This window comes from Passer montanus, unplaced genomic scaffold (genome assembly GCF_014805655.1).
Source record: "Passer montanus isolate IOZ18808 unplaced genomic scaffold, ASM1480565v1 scaffold20, whole genome shotgun sequence".
Lineage (NCBI taxonomy): Eukaryota > Metazoa > Chordata > Aves > Passeriformes > Passeridae > Passer > Passer montanus.
The window spans coordinates 6,480,332-6,494,038 of NW_024366592.1; the positions used below are offsets into that span (position 1 = coordinate 6,480,332).

The 13,707-nt window shown below is 49.3% G+C and overlaps 1 protein-coding gene across 1 annotated transcript; it reads left to right on the forward strand.

Annotated features, from left to right (window-relative positions):
* Nucleotides 1–9,391: 9,391 nt before the first annotated feature.
* Nucleotides 9,392–13,477, forward strand: CDKN1B (cyclin dependent kinase inhibitor 1B). The gene is made up of 3 exons (XM_039708092.1): nt 9,392–10,299; nt 10,825–10,955; nt 12,219–13,477. The coding sequence occupies exons 1-2, from the start codon at nt 9,825–9,827 to the stop codon at nt 10,944–10,946; spliced, it is 597 nt and encodes a 198-aa protein (XP_039564026.1). The 5' UTR covers nt 9,392–9,824; the 3' UTR covers nt 10,947–10,955; nt 12,219–13,477.
* Nucleotides 13,478–13,707: the final 230 nt, after the last annotated feature.

The following is a 13,707-nucleotide window of genomic DNA, read 5'->3' on the forward strand; positions in this document are numbered from 1 at the left end:
TGCAAATAATTGCAAAGTCTGCCAGTTTAATTGGATTGTGGTGTGTTTGCACAGATGGGTGAAGTCTTCCAGGCCAGTATTTTCCAGAGTGACTTAGCAGTCTCTCGACTTTGAGGTACTCAGTATGAGTGAACACAGAAGCAATGGGTTTCTGGGGATTTTTTAAAGAGAAGCACCCCCAAACTGAAGTAATCCAAACCATCAGTCACCCAGAAATCCCTTGCCATAGAGACCTTGAGATGGGGGATCTTTCACAGCAGCTTGATGTAAGCCAAACTAGATTCATAAAAATAATACAGGACATCTTAACACATCATTTCTTCAGCAGAAAAATCCAGTGTGAATGTGTATGTGTGCAGGCATTTTTATGGGAAGTATGATGAGTAAATGAATATTTCTAAAACAAAGGGAGGAGGAGAAGAAAGGTATTTTATTTCACGTTGTGCGAGTCGGCTATTGTTGTTGTTGTTATTTTTTTTAATGAGGTACAAAATGTTACTGTGGAACATTGTCCCTGTGTGCTCTGGCCCTTTGCCAGGCCTAGAGTTCTGTACTTGCTGGGGAAAAGAAAGCCTCGTAGTTGACTTTCTGAAAGATAGGCTGTTATCACTTGGTAGAGGTCAAAAAGGAAAAGAATCAAATTACTTATTAATTAAATACAAACTCTGTAAAATTGCTCAGAAGTAACTAGCTCTCAGGGCCCAAGCTACAGGTGCCCAATATCTGAATGTACCAAAGAAAACCAGTTTATTAGCATTATCATTAGCTTTATCTACCAAGAATTAGCAGGGAGACAAGAAAGCTGCAGAAGATGCTTCTGTTCTCACCAAGAGATTCCACTAAATCACCCTTACAAAAATCCTCAATTTGTAAGAAGAAACAAATGGCTATTTTAAAACATTGCTAGGAACATTCACAGAAGCTCTAGGACCAAATTAAATCACTTCAATTAAATAGAAACATTTTTTCACAGGCAGCAAAACCATGTAGTTACATGACATCGATGTAACTATTTTTGAGAATGTTACCTTGGAGGTCTGCCTGACTGTAATGAAGTCGAGGTGCCCTAATGCTAAAGTCACTCTTGAAAACAAGACTTCAGTAGCTTTGAACCTAACCTTTGAACCTTTGGAAAGTCTTCTCAAATACTTCTCCAGGTCCTATGTCCAGAGCTGAATTCCACTTCTCCCTTGTGTGGCCAAAGTGGGCCTCAGCTCCTGTTGTGAGCACTTATCACTGTTCTGCTTTTGTCTTAAACCTCATGGTCCTGAAGCCATGCTACTGCCACAATCCTCGAATCCTTCCTTCACAGCAGAATGAGCTTCTGGTTCCTGTGGGTAAGGAGGAAGCCTCAAAAGAGCAGAAGAAATGATAAAGAACCCCAACATAGTATTTTTTTGAAAACCCAGCGTTATGAAATCCCTGAAGCGACTTTGCACCCTCAGAGCCATCCCAACCTCCCCCTTCCCACCCGAGAAGGCTTCTTGCCAACCAGCAGACAGGTTTCCAAAGGTGCTTACCCACCTGAATGCCTTGGAGGAGCTGGCCCTGACTGCTCAGCAGGCTTCATGTGGCCTGTTGGGTGGCTGACCAGGCTCTTCTGCATGATGAGAGTTGGGGTTTCTGTTTCTAACTCTGGGGCTGAGCAAACCAACCACACCAGTGCGAGGCAAACCCAAGGCAGGGTCTAGCAAGGTCTCACAGTTTGCTCTGAAGGCTTGCAAGAAAAGGCTCCCTGCTTGCCTGGGAAGCTCTGGCTGTGCTCAGGTTCTTCAGCCCCCCCTAGAAACAACAGGGGGCTGTAGGCTCAAAAAGACACCCACAAGGACAGAGGAGGGGTTGGGTTAATTTTTGGTGGTTTTCATTGGCTTTGAAGGGCAAAGGAGTTCTGAGAGGTTGACCATGGCTTGAGAGTGCTGGAGACCACCAGGAATAGAAGAACTTCTGTAAGGACATTGTTGCAGAGATCCAAGGAACAATTTTTGAGTCAGACCACAGCTTTTGCTGCTTTTTTTTTACTTCCCACCTGTCTTTTGCAGACTTGGGGTGGGGGGCAACAGAAGGAAAGGAGGATTGCCAGGGCCTCTCACAGTATTAGCTGTTTAATTGCTGTCATTCAAGTCAGTTATTAAATATAAACCGTGATATTTGCGATGATAACTTTATCCTTTGCAAACATCCTGAGTGGATGTTGTTCTCAAAAAGCCTTTCAAACTAGAGATAACAAGGTGACAAGTCCTTTAAAGTGATGCTTTTAGGTACTCCTCTTTGAATAGGTGTCCCAGTTTAGCTGCTGGCAGCCAGAACAAACCAAGCAGCTTGTAAGAGTCAAAATCACAGCAGATTAGGCTTCTGCTCAGAGAAACATTTAACTCCTTATGAGGGAAACCCAGAACAAGTGCTGGTCAATAAAAGGTCTCTCTTTTTCCATCTTTCTCATAAGCCACTGAAATCATGGCCACAGTGCATTTTGCGATAGACTGGCTTCAGTGAAAGAGCATTTGCTATTTGACTTGCCAGCTTGCTCTACTTTTTTAGGCTTGGCTGGTTTAGGTCAGTCTTGAACAGGGTCAGGAGCACTCATAGACTGGCTTCAGTGAAAGCATTTGCATTTTTGTCAGCTTGCTCTACTTTTTTAGGCTTGGCTGGTTTAGGTCAGTCTTGAACAGGGTCAGGAGCACTGATGCAGCCCCTTGCTAACTGGGCTCAGGATGGTCTTGCCCTGGCAGGACCATCCTGGTGGGCACAGCTGGAAGGATGGTGGTGGAGCACTGCTTTTTATTAGGGCCTGGAGTCACAGGGCAAGGGGAAAGGGTTTCACACTGACAGAGAGCAAGTTTAGGAACAAATTCTTCCCTGTGAGGGTGGTGATGTCCTGGCACAGAGTGCCCAGAGAAGCTGTGGCTGCCCCATCCCTGGAAGTGCCCAAGACTGAGTTTAGGAAGAAATTCTTCCCTGTGAGGGTGGTGAGGCCCTGGCACAGGGTGCCCAGAGAAGCTGTGGCTGCCCCATCCCTGGAAGTGCCCAAGACCAGGTTGGATGGGGTTTGGAGCAACCTGGGATAGTGGAAGGTGGCACTGCCCAAGGCAGGAGGGTGGAAAACTGGATGATCTTTAAGTCCCTTCCACCCCAAGCCATTTTGTGATACTATGATTCTCTGAAATGCCTGTCATCTACGTCATAACACCTTTCCCACTGCCAGATGCTTGCAGAACGCACTTTCCATCTTCCTCTGTAATAACATCCCATTACTGTAGGTTAATGCCCTGGCTTTTGCATCCTGGAGCTGTACAATTGCCTTGCTAGGTTGGTTAACACAAACAAGATGTGGTACTGTACAAACAGAGCGTTTCCAATGGCTAAAAGTCTAAACAGATTAGGAAAAGGGTGAGGGAAGAAATGGAGGTGCCAAGAGTTGCAGCAATGTGCATGACATGGCCAAGGGAAGCCAGAACCAGAACTCAGATCCCAAGCCCTGATAGTAATCTGTTTCTTCATGCCATCATTTTGGTATGTGAGATGGGTCATCTTCCTTAAAGGGCTTAGAAATTAGCCAGACCAGTTCCTCTGTTTATATAAGGAAGATGTTTGTAGACCTCTTGATCCTAAGGCAATTAATACAGCCCATTGGGAAAGAAAAAGAAAAAAATTAAAAAAGGAAAAAGAAAAGAAAGGAAAAGAAAGAAAAAAGTAAAAAGAAGGAAAATCAAGAAAAAGAAGAAAAAATGAAATAAAAAAGAAAAATAAAAGTAAAAAAGAGAACTAGGATAGATTCTCATGTAAACAGCACCCAGAATGCCTAAAATTCTAACATATGCAGATGTTTTTATGTCAGGGTATTTTTTTGGTGAGCGGCCTCTTTGTGGTCAGCTGTAAGCATCACATTTACATAGTTCTGTATTTCTGAAAAAGCCTGTTGCATGAAGTTGGGATCCTACCAAATGAAAACAAAACACAACACTAACGAAAAATAACAAGCTCTTCCAACAGTGTTCAGTAACTGACTTAGAGGTTAGTGCTGTGTTCTGGGAAAAAAAAATTATCCAGGCACCATATAATTTCAGGCACTAAAAACGTTAAACATTTCAGAGGAACATAACACATGACACAGGGTGTTTTTATTTAATGAATGGCTGTAAGAAATGGGGCCAGCATCCCTTCTCACAGATGAACGCCTTGTGCCAAGAGCATTGCTGTACAATGTGTCATCACTCGGGAACCTAAAGAATTGTACTTGAGAAAACATCGCTACAAAATATCATTCCCTTCCCAGAAAGGTTCACTTCAGGCTTTGTAGAAAAACAGGACAACTCATTTCCACTGCACATAATTCTTCTGTTGGGAAACTTTCTTAAAGGCATAGGTGGCAGAGCAAGGGGCTGGAAAGCTCTTTAATCTCATAGTGACAATAACAGTTCCTGGTTATTGTTGGTGCTCAGCTCTTGCTTTGGGCTTTTGATACTCAGAACTTTATAAACACAGAGCAGGTTAATCCTCTCCACACCCTGGAAAGGGAGAGGGGGAGGGAGAGGAGGAGAAGGAAAGGGAAGGAGAAGGGGAAAGGGAGGAAGAGAGGAGCAGGAGGGAAGGGAAGGAGCACGGAAAGGGAAAAGAACTTTAGCTGCCATAAGAAGCCTCTGGTTAGGACTCTTATGTTAAAAAATTTGCTACTCTAACAAAGTGGCATAGGTTATGTGATGTATTAAATGAGAAGTCTTACAGACATAGAGTTGGACTGAAGATTACTTTTTTTTTCATATGGTGTGTTTTCTTCAGAGAAATTAGGTCACTTCACAGCAAGCAATCAATTTACTGATTTAGGCCTCACCTCTATAACAGTAGTGTTTGCTGGAATAACTCAACATAATCACGTGCAAGTGTGTGTATTTATTTTTAGAGACTGTATATTAACATCCTCTTTCTTGTTCCTGGTTTGAAAAAGGAGAAGTTGGTTACCCAGAAAAGTCCATCCATCACTGCTGGCTGTAGGACACTCCTGGCTTCACCTGTGCTTCAGGGGCAGTTCAAACTTGCTCCTATTTTGCACGTCAAACAAAAAGAAAAACAAAACTAAAACTGTCTGAGCCGGACCAGAAGAGTCTTCCCTGAGACAAAATCAGGGTATTTCAGAAGGACTGCTCCTTTAGCAAGTCAAGGGAAGCTGGTGACAAGCAGAGAGCTGCAGAGAGTTCTCTCTTTGGAATGAGTACTTTCAGTGCTAGTAATTGAACCTGTATCTTCTGCAGACATAACTGTGTAACCTGCCCTATGGTTATAGCACAGAAGAGGCATTTCTGACACAGCACTTGCCCTTTAAAACAAATCCCAGTAAGGACATCCCAAATCCCAAGCTGTACCTGCAGCCAGCACTCCCACAAGGACTCAAAATCCCTTGGGCTGGTCCTGGCACCTGAGCCAGGGGGCTGCTGCTGCCGAGAGGGGAGCGGAGCAGAGCCCGCAGCAGCGATGGCAGCGGGACCTGCAGGGACAGCCAGGCGGGCACCGGGGACGCTGCCAGCAGCAAGGCCAAGCCCTGGCCTGATCTCTGTCCTTAGGCTCCCTCTAGAGTTTACAGCAAATGAGCAGAAGGTCTCAGTTGCCACTTGCACTCCTTGCCCCCCTAGGCAGTGCTCTGCCCCTGGGCACTGCTGGATTGTGTCCCAGAGCCTTTGTACACTGTCAGGATGGCTCTGTCCTTCCTGACAGTCTCTGCTGCTGAGCCTCACCGGGTCCTATTCCTGCCCAGAAGGGAAGGGCTCCTGTTAAGTGAATATTATATGGTGAATACTTGGGGCCTGCCCCCCAAATCTCATAGCAGGCTCGCCCCACATCTCTTGAAGAAATCAGCACTTGGCCTGAAGACCTGGAGAGGTGGGGAAGTGGCACTGGCTCAGTAACAGCTGAGGTGGGTTAGGAACAAACCTCCTCAAACCTCCAGATGGGTCATGCCATATCCCTGCTTTCTTCATCCTCCTGGTGGAGGAGCCCAGGTATGATTCCCAGTTTCCCCCCTGTTTGCAAGGAAATATATAAAATCCCGAGCAACCCAGGTGCTTTGTGTGTGCGGTTTGGATGGGCTTTGCTGTTCACTGGACAGCCTTAGAAGGTGCTGGGGAAGGCGAGTGGCCAGAAAGGAGAAGGGAGGCTTGCCTAAGCCATTCTGTAGGAAAGAAAAGCAGCGAGCAGCTCTGCCAGGGGAAAAGCCCAAACAAGAGCGAGGAGGGGGTAGCGGGAAGAGAGGGGACAGGGTGTCCAGAGCCTCTTAGAGGAGCCAGGACATTCTTCGCCCAGACCTCCCTACAAACACTCCTCCCTCCTTCCTGCTTCACTCCTCCAAGTTTTGTTTGGGGTTTGGGCTTTCGTGTTGTTGTTTGTTTTCCTTGTTTTCCTTTCTCCCTCTAATCCTCTCCCCCGATCTTTGGCTGGCCGCATCTCCAGCGGGGGCAGAGCGGGCTGCGGAGGCTGGAGCTGCGCGGGGGAGGCTCGGCGCTGCCCCCGCGCCCTCCCCGCACCGCCTCCCCCGCAGCCCCGCTGCTGTGCCCCTCTCTGGCAAGACGATGGCGCTCTGATCTTTCCACAGCTTCACTCCGGGACTTTCGAGTATATTTTTTTCCTGTATTTTTTTTTTCCCCCTCCACGCTTCACTGCTACTACGGGCGGGCGCCTGCCTCTGTCCCGATTTGCTGCAGCCATCGGGGGTGCCTGACTGTAAACAAAACACTTTAGATCATGGCAAGGTCGTGCAGACACAGCCTTCTTTTTTTTCTTCTTCTTCTTTTTTTTTCTTTTCTTTTTCTTTCTTTCTTTTTTTTTCCCCTGCAGCCGCAGCGATTTAAGGTGGATTGCCGAGATCCCGAGGAAGAGGAGGGGGGACCAACCCCGATCCCCCAGCACAGCCGCGGATGCTCCGGGGATGCGGATGCTCCCACCCCGGGGGAGACATTCTGATTTTTTTTTTTTAAATTTTTCTCCTTAATTTTACCCCCTTTCCTGATGATTTGTCCCAGCGCGACCCCAGCGTTGCCGGCGGCGCGGGCTGGGGGCTGCGCTGCCCCCGGAAAGACGCGCAGCTACCGCGGCTGCGGGGGTACATCCCCTCCCCTTTCCCTCTCCCCAGTCCCTCCGAGAGCGAGGCAGGGTGACAGAGAAGGGATAGAGGGATAAACAGAGGGGCAGACCACTCCTCTTTCATTTTCTCCGTTGCTTCCATCAGCGGCTTAAATTATTCGCGCCCCTCTTCTCCTCCCCCATCCCCCCTCCTCCTCCTCCTCCCCTTTGGATTTAATTATTCGCGCTCAATATACTTGTACAGCATCCAGGGACTCAGTCTCAGGCCCTTGTGCTAAGGGAAGTATAAACAGAACAACAACAAAAAAAACCCCAGAAGATTCTTGTCCTACAGTAACTTTTTTTTTTTTCCTTTTCCAAAGGCTTCAGATAAATCAGTGCTCTCTGTTGCACTGCTGTCATGTTGCTGCTGCTTTACTCGTGGGCAGTAAAGGTTTCAGTTTCTCGAAACCCACACTCCCCACACTTTTTTTTCCTCCTAGTTTGTGTTTACACTCTGGTACAATTGTCATAATCCTACAGACAAGAGGGTTGCCTTTCCCTTGTGGATTAGGGAGACTCCCAGAGAGCAGAGAATGGGAACTCCTCACCTGAGGAGTCTGGGGTGGGACACTCAGCAGGTTACCAGCAGGGAAACCCCCTGGGCATCCTCAGACACTTTCTGCAGATCATTTAGTTACAACTTCCTCGTGTGGATCAACAAAACAAGCTCAGGGTCCCTACACCTGACAGAGAAAATGAAGCTTGAAATGGAGCTTCCTTGCTGGTGGCAATGGAAGCCAAAGACAGGAAAGCCTAGAGAAATGAAGATGAAATCCTGCAAATACAGCAGATGCAGGCCCACTTTTTCCAGTTGATGGAGTTTTATCATGGACTTGCAACTCCAAAAAAAAAACCATCTCAGGTCCTGCAGACCTTAGCTTTAATTTTCTGCAAGTGAATTGCTGAAACTTGTAGTTTCTGAGAGCAGTTGAAAAACAACTTCCAAGTACTAAAATCTCCAGCATATTAATAAAAAAAACTTGGCTAATAATGAATTTCAACCTTGTGGTTTTTAAACTAATCTAATTTGTTTTGGTTGGGGTTTTTTTTGGTGTTTTTTTTGGGTTTTTTGTTTTTTTTTTTTTTTTGCCTGTACACATAATTTTTTTGAACTTGGGTCTGATGATACTGAGATTACCCTGCTGAGTGCTGTGAGCAGAAGCTGGAGGCCTTGAGTCTGATGATGGCCAGCAAAGTGCTGGCCTGGGCTTGAGCACTGTGTGAAGGTTGTGTCCTCTCTCCAGAGTGTAAAATCTCCATGTCTTCAAGGCCAAACCTGCTGACCCTCATCTCAGCCAGCTAAACCCATTATACTGACCCCTGCCTTGTTGAGATAGCTTTCTACTATGATCCTCCCACTGTAAAGTTAGGGCAGGGTTGCTTGGCCTGCCCAGAAGGATTGGTGTGAAGAACCTTCAGGACCCTCCAAAGATTCAGTCACTGGATCTGGGCACCTGGAAATGTCATAACCTTTGGTGCCTGATAGAACCCACAGTGTCACACAACACACTGGGGGCTGCCCTGCCTGGTGAGTGAAGATGCCTGTGGAAAGAGCTGGAGAAAAGGGGACCAGAGAGGACTGCATGATTGCTCTTATGTCCACCACACCTGCTCTGACTATTCGAGGAAGTTGCTTAGAAAAAATCCCTGGCTGTGACTCTTTGCTCATCTAATCTTTTGAGCACACAAACAGGACAAACCCCAATGAATTATTTTTTTTTCTTTCCCCGAGTAGCTGACATCTGAAATCGCGGCAGAGGTTATTTTAGAGACATTTCTTAACCTAGTCCTTTCTCTGCGAGAGGGCAGATGATGGTTTTGGCAGCAGGAGCCACCAGCCCGATCTCCGCAGCAGCGGGCTCAGGGCGCTGCGGGTCAGGTGCTGGTCCCCGCGGCGTACCCGGAGGTGCTCAGCCTCGTCGGGGACGTGTGGCCAGAGCCCAACCCGGGCAAACCAGAGCGGTGGGACGCTCCTGTCACAGCCCCGGCTCAAAACCAGCCGTCACCATCCCGCAGGCGCTCAGGCCAGCAGCGGACGGGGTGCGTGTTTTTGTGGGGTGGCACAAATCCCCCCGAGGGATGACGAGAAGAGGCTCGGCGATACCGTCCCACCCCTGCCGTTTTCCCCCGGGCTCCCAGCCCGCCCCGTCCCACCTTTAGAGCGGCGGCGGCTGCGGGGCAGGGCCGGGCGGACGGGGCGGCGCCCGCCGCCGTAACCAATGGCGCGGCCGGGCTGTTTAAATAGACCCGTGCTGTCAATCATTTTCTTCTTCGTCAGCCTCCCTTCAATCGCCATATTGGGCAACCGAGAAAAGGGCTCGCCTCTTGTTTTTTTCCGTCTCGCTTTTACTACGCGGCGGCGGTGCGATCGGCAGGGGCACCGTCGGCACCAGCGCCATCGCCACCGGCGGCGGACCGGCACCGCGGGGGCAGCGCCGCGCTCCGCTCCTCACCCGCCCGGGGCTCCCCGGCGGCGGCAGCGGCGGCTCTCGGGGCTCATCCCCGGGCCGGCGCTTATGCAAGGGCGCCTCCTCGCCCCTTCTCCGCGGGCCGAGGGCGAGCGGAGCCGAGGCGGGGCCGCAGCGCGGGGCAGCGCGGAGCGGAGGCGCGGAGCGGAGCCGCCGGGCGCCGGGAAATAAAAGGGCGGCGGAGGCCGCGGAGAGAGAGAGCAGCGAGCGCAAGAACCGCCGGCCGGAGCCACAGCGTGCGGGGAGATGTCAAACGTGCGCATTTCTAATGGGAGCCCTACCCTGGAGCGCATGGAGGCCAGGCAGTCGGAGTACCCGAAGCCGTCAGCGTGCCGGAACCTCTTCGGGCCGGTGAACCACGAAGAGCTCAACCGGGAGTTCAAGAAACACCTGCAGGAGATGGAGGAGGCGTACCAGAGGAAGTGGAATTTCGATTTCCAGAATCACAGGCCGCTGGAAGGCAGGTACGAGTGGCAAGCCGTGGAGAAGGGGAGCTCGCCCGACTTCTACTTCAGACCCCCCCGGCTACGGAAAGCCGTCTGCAAGTCCGCCGGCCGCCAGAGCTTGGATGTAAACGGGAATTGCCAAACCGTGGTTTTTGTCGGTTCTCAGGGAATCTCAGAGGACACTCACTGTGTAGCTCAAAAGACTGATGTTTCAGAAAATCAGACGGACTTAGCAGAGCAGTGCACTGCCCAGAGGAAAAGACCCGCGGCCGATGGTAAGGTACCCCACGGCTCTGCCCCGCGTCCCACTCGTGTCAGCGCCGGCGCTCCGGCCACTCCGCCCCTGCCACGCGTGGCACCGGCTCGGTGTGCCACCCCCCCGAGCCCCTGTCCCCCTGAAAAAGCCCTGGCAGTGTTTGCAGTCCCGGGGGTCCCGCCTGGAGTGGGAGCCGGTAGATGATTTGCAAGGAAGAGCCCTTAGACGCGGGTCAGATCCCCCGACCCCTCGCCGCCCCGCTGCGGGGACCCGGGCTCCTGCCCAGGTGGGAGGAGGTTCACAGCGCTCAGCAAAAAACTAATACGGATTTTGGCCGAAAAGTGGGAACTTGGGTCTCCTATCTAGGGGAGAAGCCCACTTCCCCACCCCCTGCTCGCAGCCAATACCTGACATGGGGATCTGGGAATATTCCCCCTCGGTTCCGTCTATCCCCCCTGGATGCCGAGCAAACATCTGGAAGGAAAATATTTTAATATTTTTCCTCCCCCCCCGCCCCACCTTGTTTTTAATTTTCCCCTCGTAGATTCCTCTCCTCAAAATAAAAGAGCCAACACAACAGAAGAAGAGGTTTCAGAAGACTCCCCCAATGCCAGTTCAGTGGAGCAAACACCCAAGAAATCAAGCCCGGGAAGACATCAAACGTAAAGCGTTTAGGTCAGTCCCCTTTAGGGTCTGGCATTAGGATGCGAGGAAGGGAAAGAAGGGGTGACCCGCGTCTCTGAGGGGGTGGGGAGGGGGCTGAGTGCCCCTGTGGGCTCGCCGAGGGGTGTTTTCTCCGACGAAGGGTGGCTTTCCCCGAGCGCTCGGCAATGGGTGTGTGTTGGAGGGTGGGGAGTGGGAGGCGCAGGGCTTGAAAAGAACAAAACAAGGAGCGAAGCCCAGCCTGGGCTCGGCAGCGTCAGGGGGCTGGGGCAGGGGCTGCGGTGGGACTGACCCTGCCTTCCCGCGGGATGGGCACCGGGGACAGGCATTCCCAAGGACCGTGCGGGTGCAGGGACGGAGCTGCAAGCGCGGCTGGTGCATCATGTCAGATGCCGGCGGATTTCGGGGGGCTTCCCCTGTCCCCCGCCCCCGGGGCGCTTTCACCTCCAGTGTCAGCCTTGCGGCCACCTCGCACTGCGGGAGAAATAAGTCAAGAAGTTGGGTTTGAGGGGAATCCGGTCACTTTCTCAAAATCCGAGCAATGCGAGGTTGTTTTGTTTTTGTTTGGTTTGGGGTTGTTCCCCCCCCCCCCCCTTTTTTTTTTTTGTTGTTTTGGTTTGGTTTAGAGGCTGGCAGGGGGAAGGGAGCGGGTTAATGGTAGGCTGGGTTGTGAAGCTTTTTTTTTCCCCTTCCTTTTTTGCTTTTTTTTTTTTCCTTCTCCCCTACCCCATTTTTGTTGTTTTGTTTTAAGGCGAGGGCTGGGGCGGGGAGAGAGAGTTGGTAAAAATTGCGCCGGCGGTTTGGGAGCCGAGGTTAGGAGCGAGCTTTACAACAAAAACGATTTGCGATTGTGCCGGGAGAGAGAGAGAGAGAGAGAGAGATTAAGCTGTAAAGCAGAAGTTGCAACAAATTAGTCCCGCTGGGGTGAGCCGTGGCCGAGCGCGGCCATGCGAATGCCGCTACTCCCGCCCGCTTTTGGGGGTGGGGGCACGGGAGGGGTCCCCCCGCGTTCCCCGCCGAGGGATGGATGGATGGATGGATGGATGGATGGATGGATGGATGGATGGATGGATGGATGGATGGATGGATGGAGGGAGGGGGGGCGGCGGGGGCCCCGCCCGGGCTGGGCCCGCCCGCCCCGGGGATGCGGTGTCGGTTTGAACCGGTTGCGCCGCGGATCGCGTTTCTTGTCGATGTTTTCTAATCGCTTTCCCCCCGCGTCTTCTTTTTTTCTTTTTTTCTTTTTTTTTTTTGCCTTCATTTTTCCCCTTGCAGAGCAGAGGATGTGCGCGTCCTCGTTCGTCGGGTGCGGCGGGCGGCGATGAAGAGAGGAAGATGTAAAGTTGTAGTGGGAAAGGAAAAAAAATACATATCGCCGATCTCCGGGAGATGGAGGTCCTGTACAAGCACTGAAAAAAACAAAAACAAAACAAAAACCAGCAACAAAACAACAGCAACAAAAACAATAACACTAAATTTTAGGCACTCTTAAAAGACCTGCCTCTAAAAGCATTGGATGTAGCATTGTGCAATTAGGTGTTTCCTTATTTGCTTCATTGTACTACCTGTGTATATAGTTTTTACCTTATGTAGCACATAAAACTTGTTGGGAGGGGGGAGGGACTGGAAGAGGGTGACTGATTGGAACTTGCTTTCACAATCTAGCAAGCCAAGAAATCTATGAAGAGAAGCAGTGTAGGTTTTTTATTACTTAAAGATGTATTGTCCCTTTAAGTGGGTCCACAGTGTTTTTTCTTTTTTTATTTTTTAATTTTTTAAGAATTTTTTTTTAATGTATCATCATGGTAACTGCTCAGAGCAGATTATTGTGAAATTTCTTCCTACAGCATTGAACTGCAGAGGTGGGAGCTGTGATGATTCCGTTATGTAGTAGCAGAAGTTCCCCACCTTCCCACCCCCCCCAAATCCATATACCAAAACTGATAGCCTGTAAAAAGTTGTGTAAGATCATCCCACGTGATTACATTTCCTGATTATTATTATTTTTAAACCTAATCTGGAAGGCTTTTGCTCTGAATCTGGAATATTGTTGTTTTCTGATCTGACCCACTTCCCGAAGTGTTTGTCTGTGAGAGGAAAAGGGATACTACATCTTTAAACAGTATTTCTACGTTGCCTGTGTACCTGTATGTAAAAATAAAAAAAAAAAGTTTGAAGTGTACCTGTGTACATAACTCTGTAAAGACACTGAGAAATTATACTAACTTATTTATGTTAAAAGATTTTTTTTTAATCTAGAAGACAATATTTTTTCCCCATAAAGCCAAAGTGGCATGTTTTTTGTGCATTTGTAAATGCTCTATTTGGTAGACTTTTTAGAGGGTTTTTTCAGTTTGTTTTTTTTTTTCCTTTTTTTTTTCTTTTTTTTTTCTCATAATTAATATGGCTGTGCTTAAAAGATTGCAGACTGAGCCAATTTAAATTTTTTTTGTAATGTGTGGGGAAAAAAAAAATCCAGATTGATATTGTTTCACATCAAGCAATCAATAAAGAAAACTGCCATATATAAGAAATATGGTCTTCATTAGTGTGTGTTTCAACATCCCTCAGCCTGGCACAGGAGGAAATAAGACTGCAAGAAATAACAGTTTTCCTTTGAGTATCCATCTCTTCACGGGTCTCTGGTGGAGATGAAAGTGAAGGATGCAGCAGCCTTGGTGCAGCGATGCCATTTCTTCATGGAAGGCTGCTCAGGCATTGGAACGAGCTGTCCCGGGCAGTGACCATCCCGGGAGGGATTTCA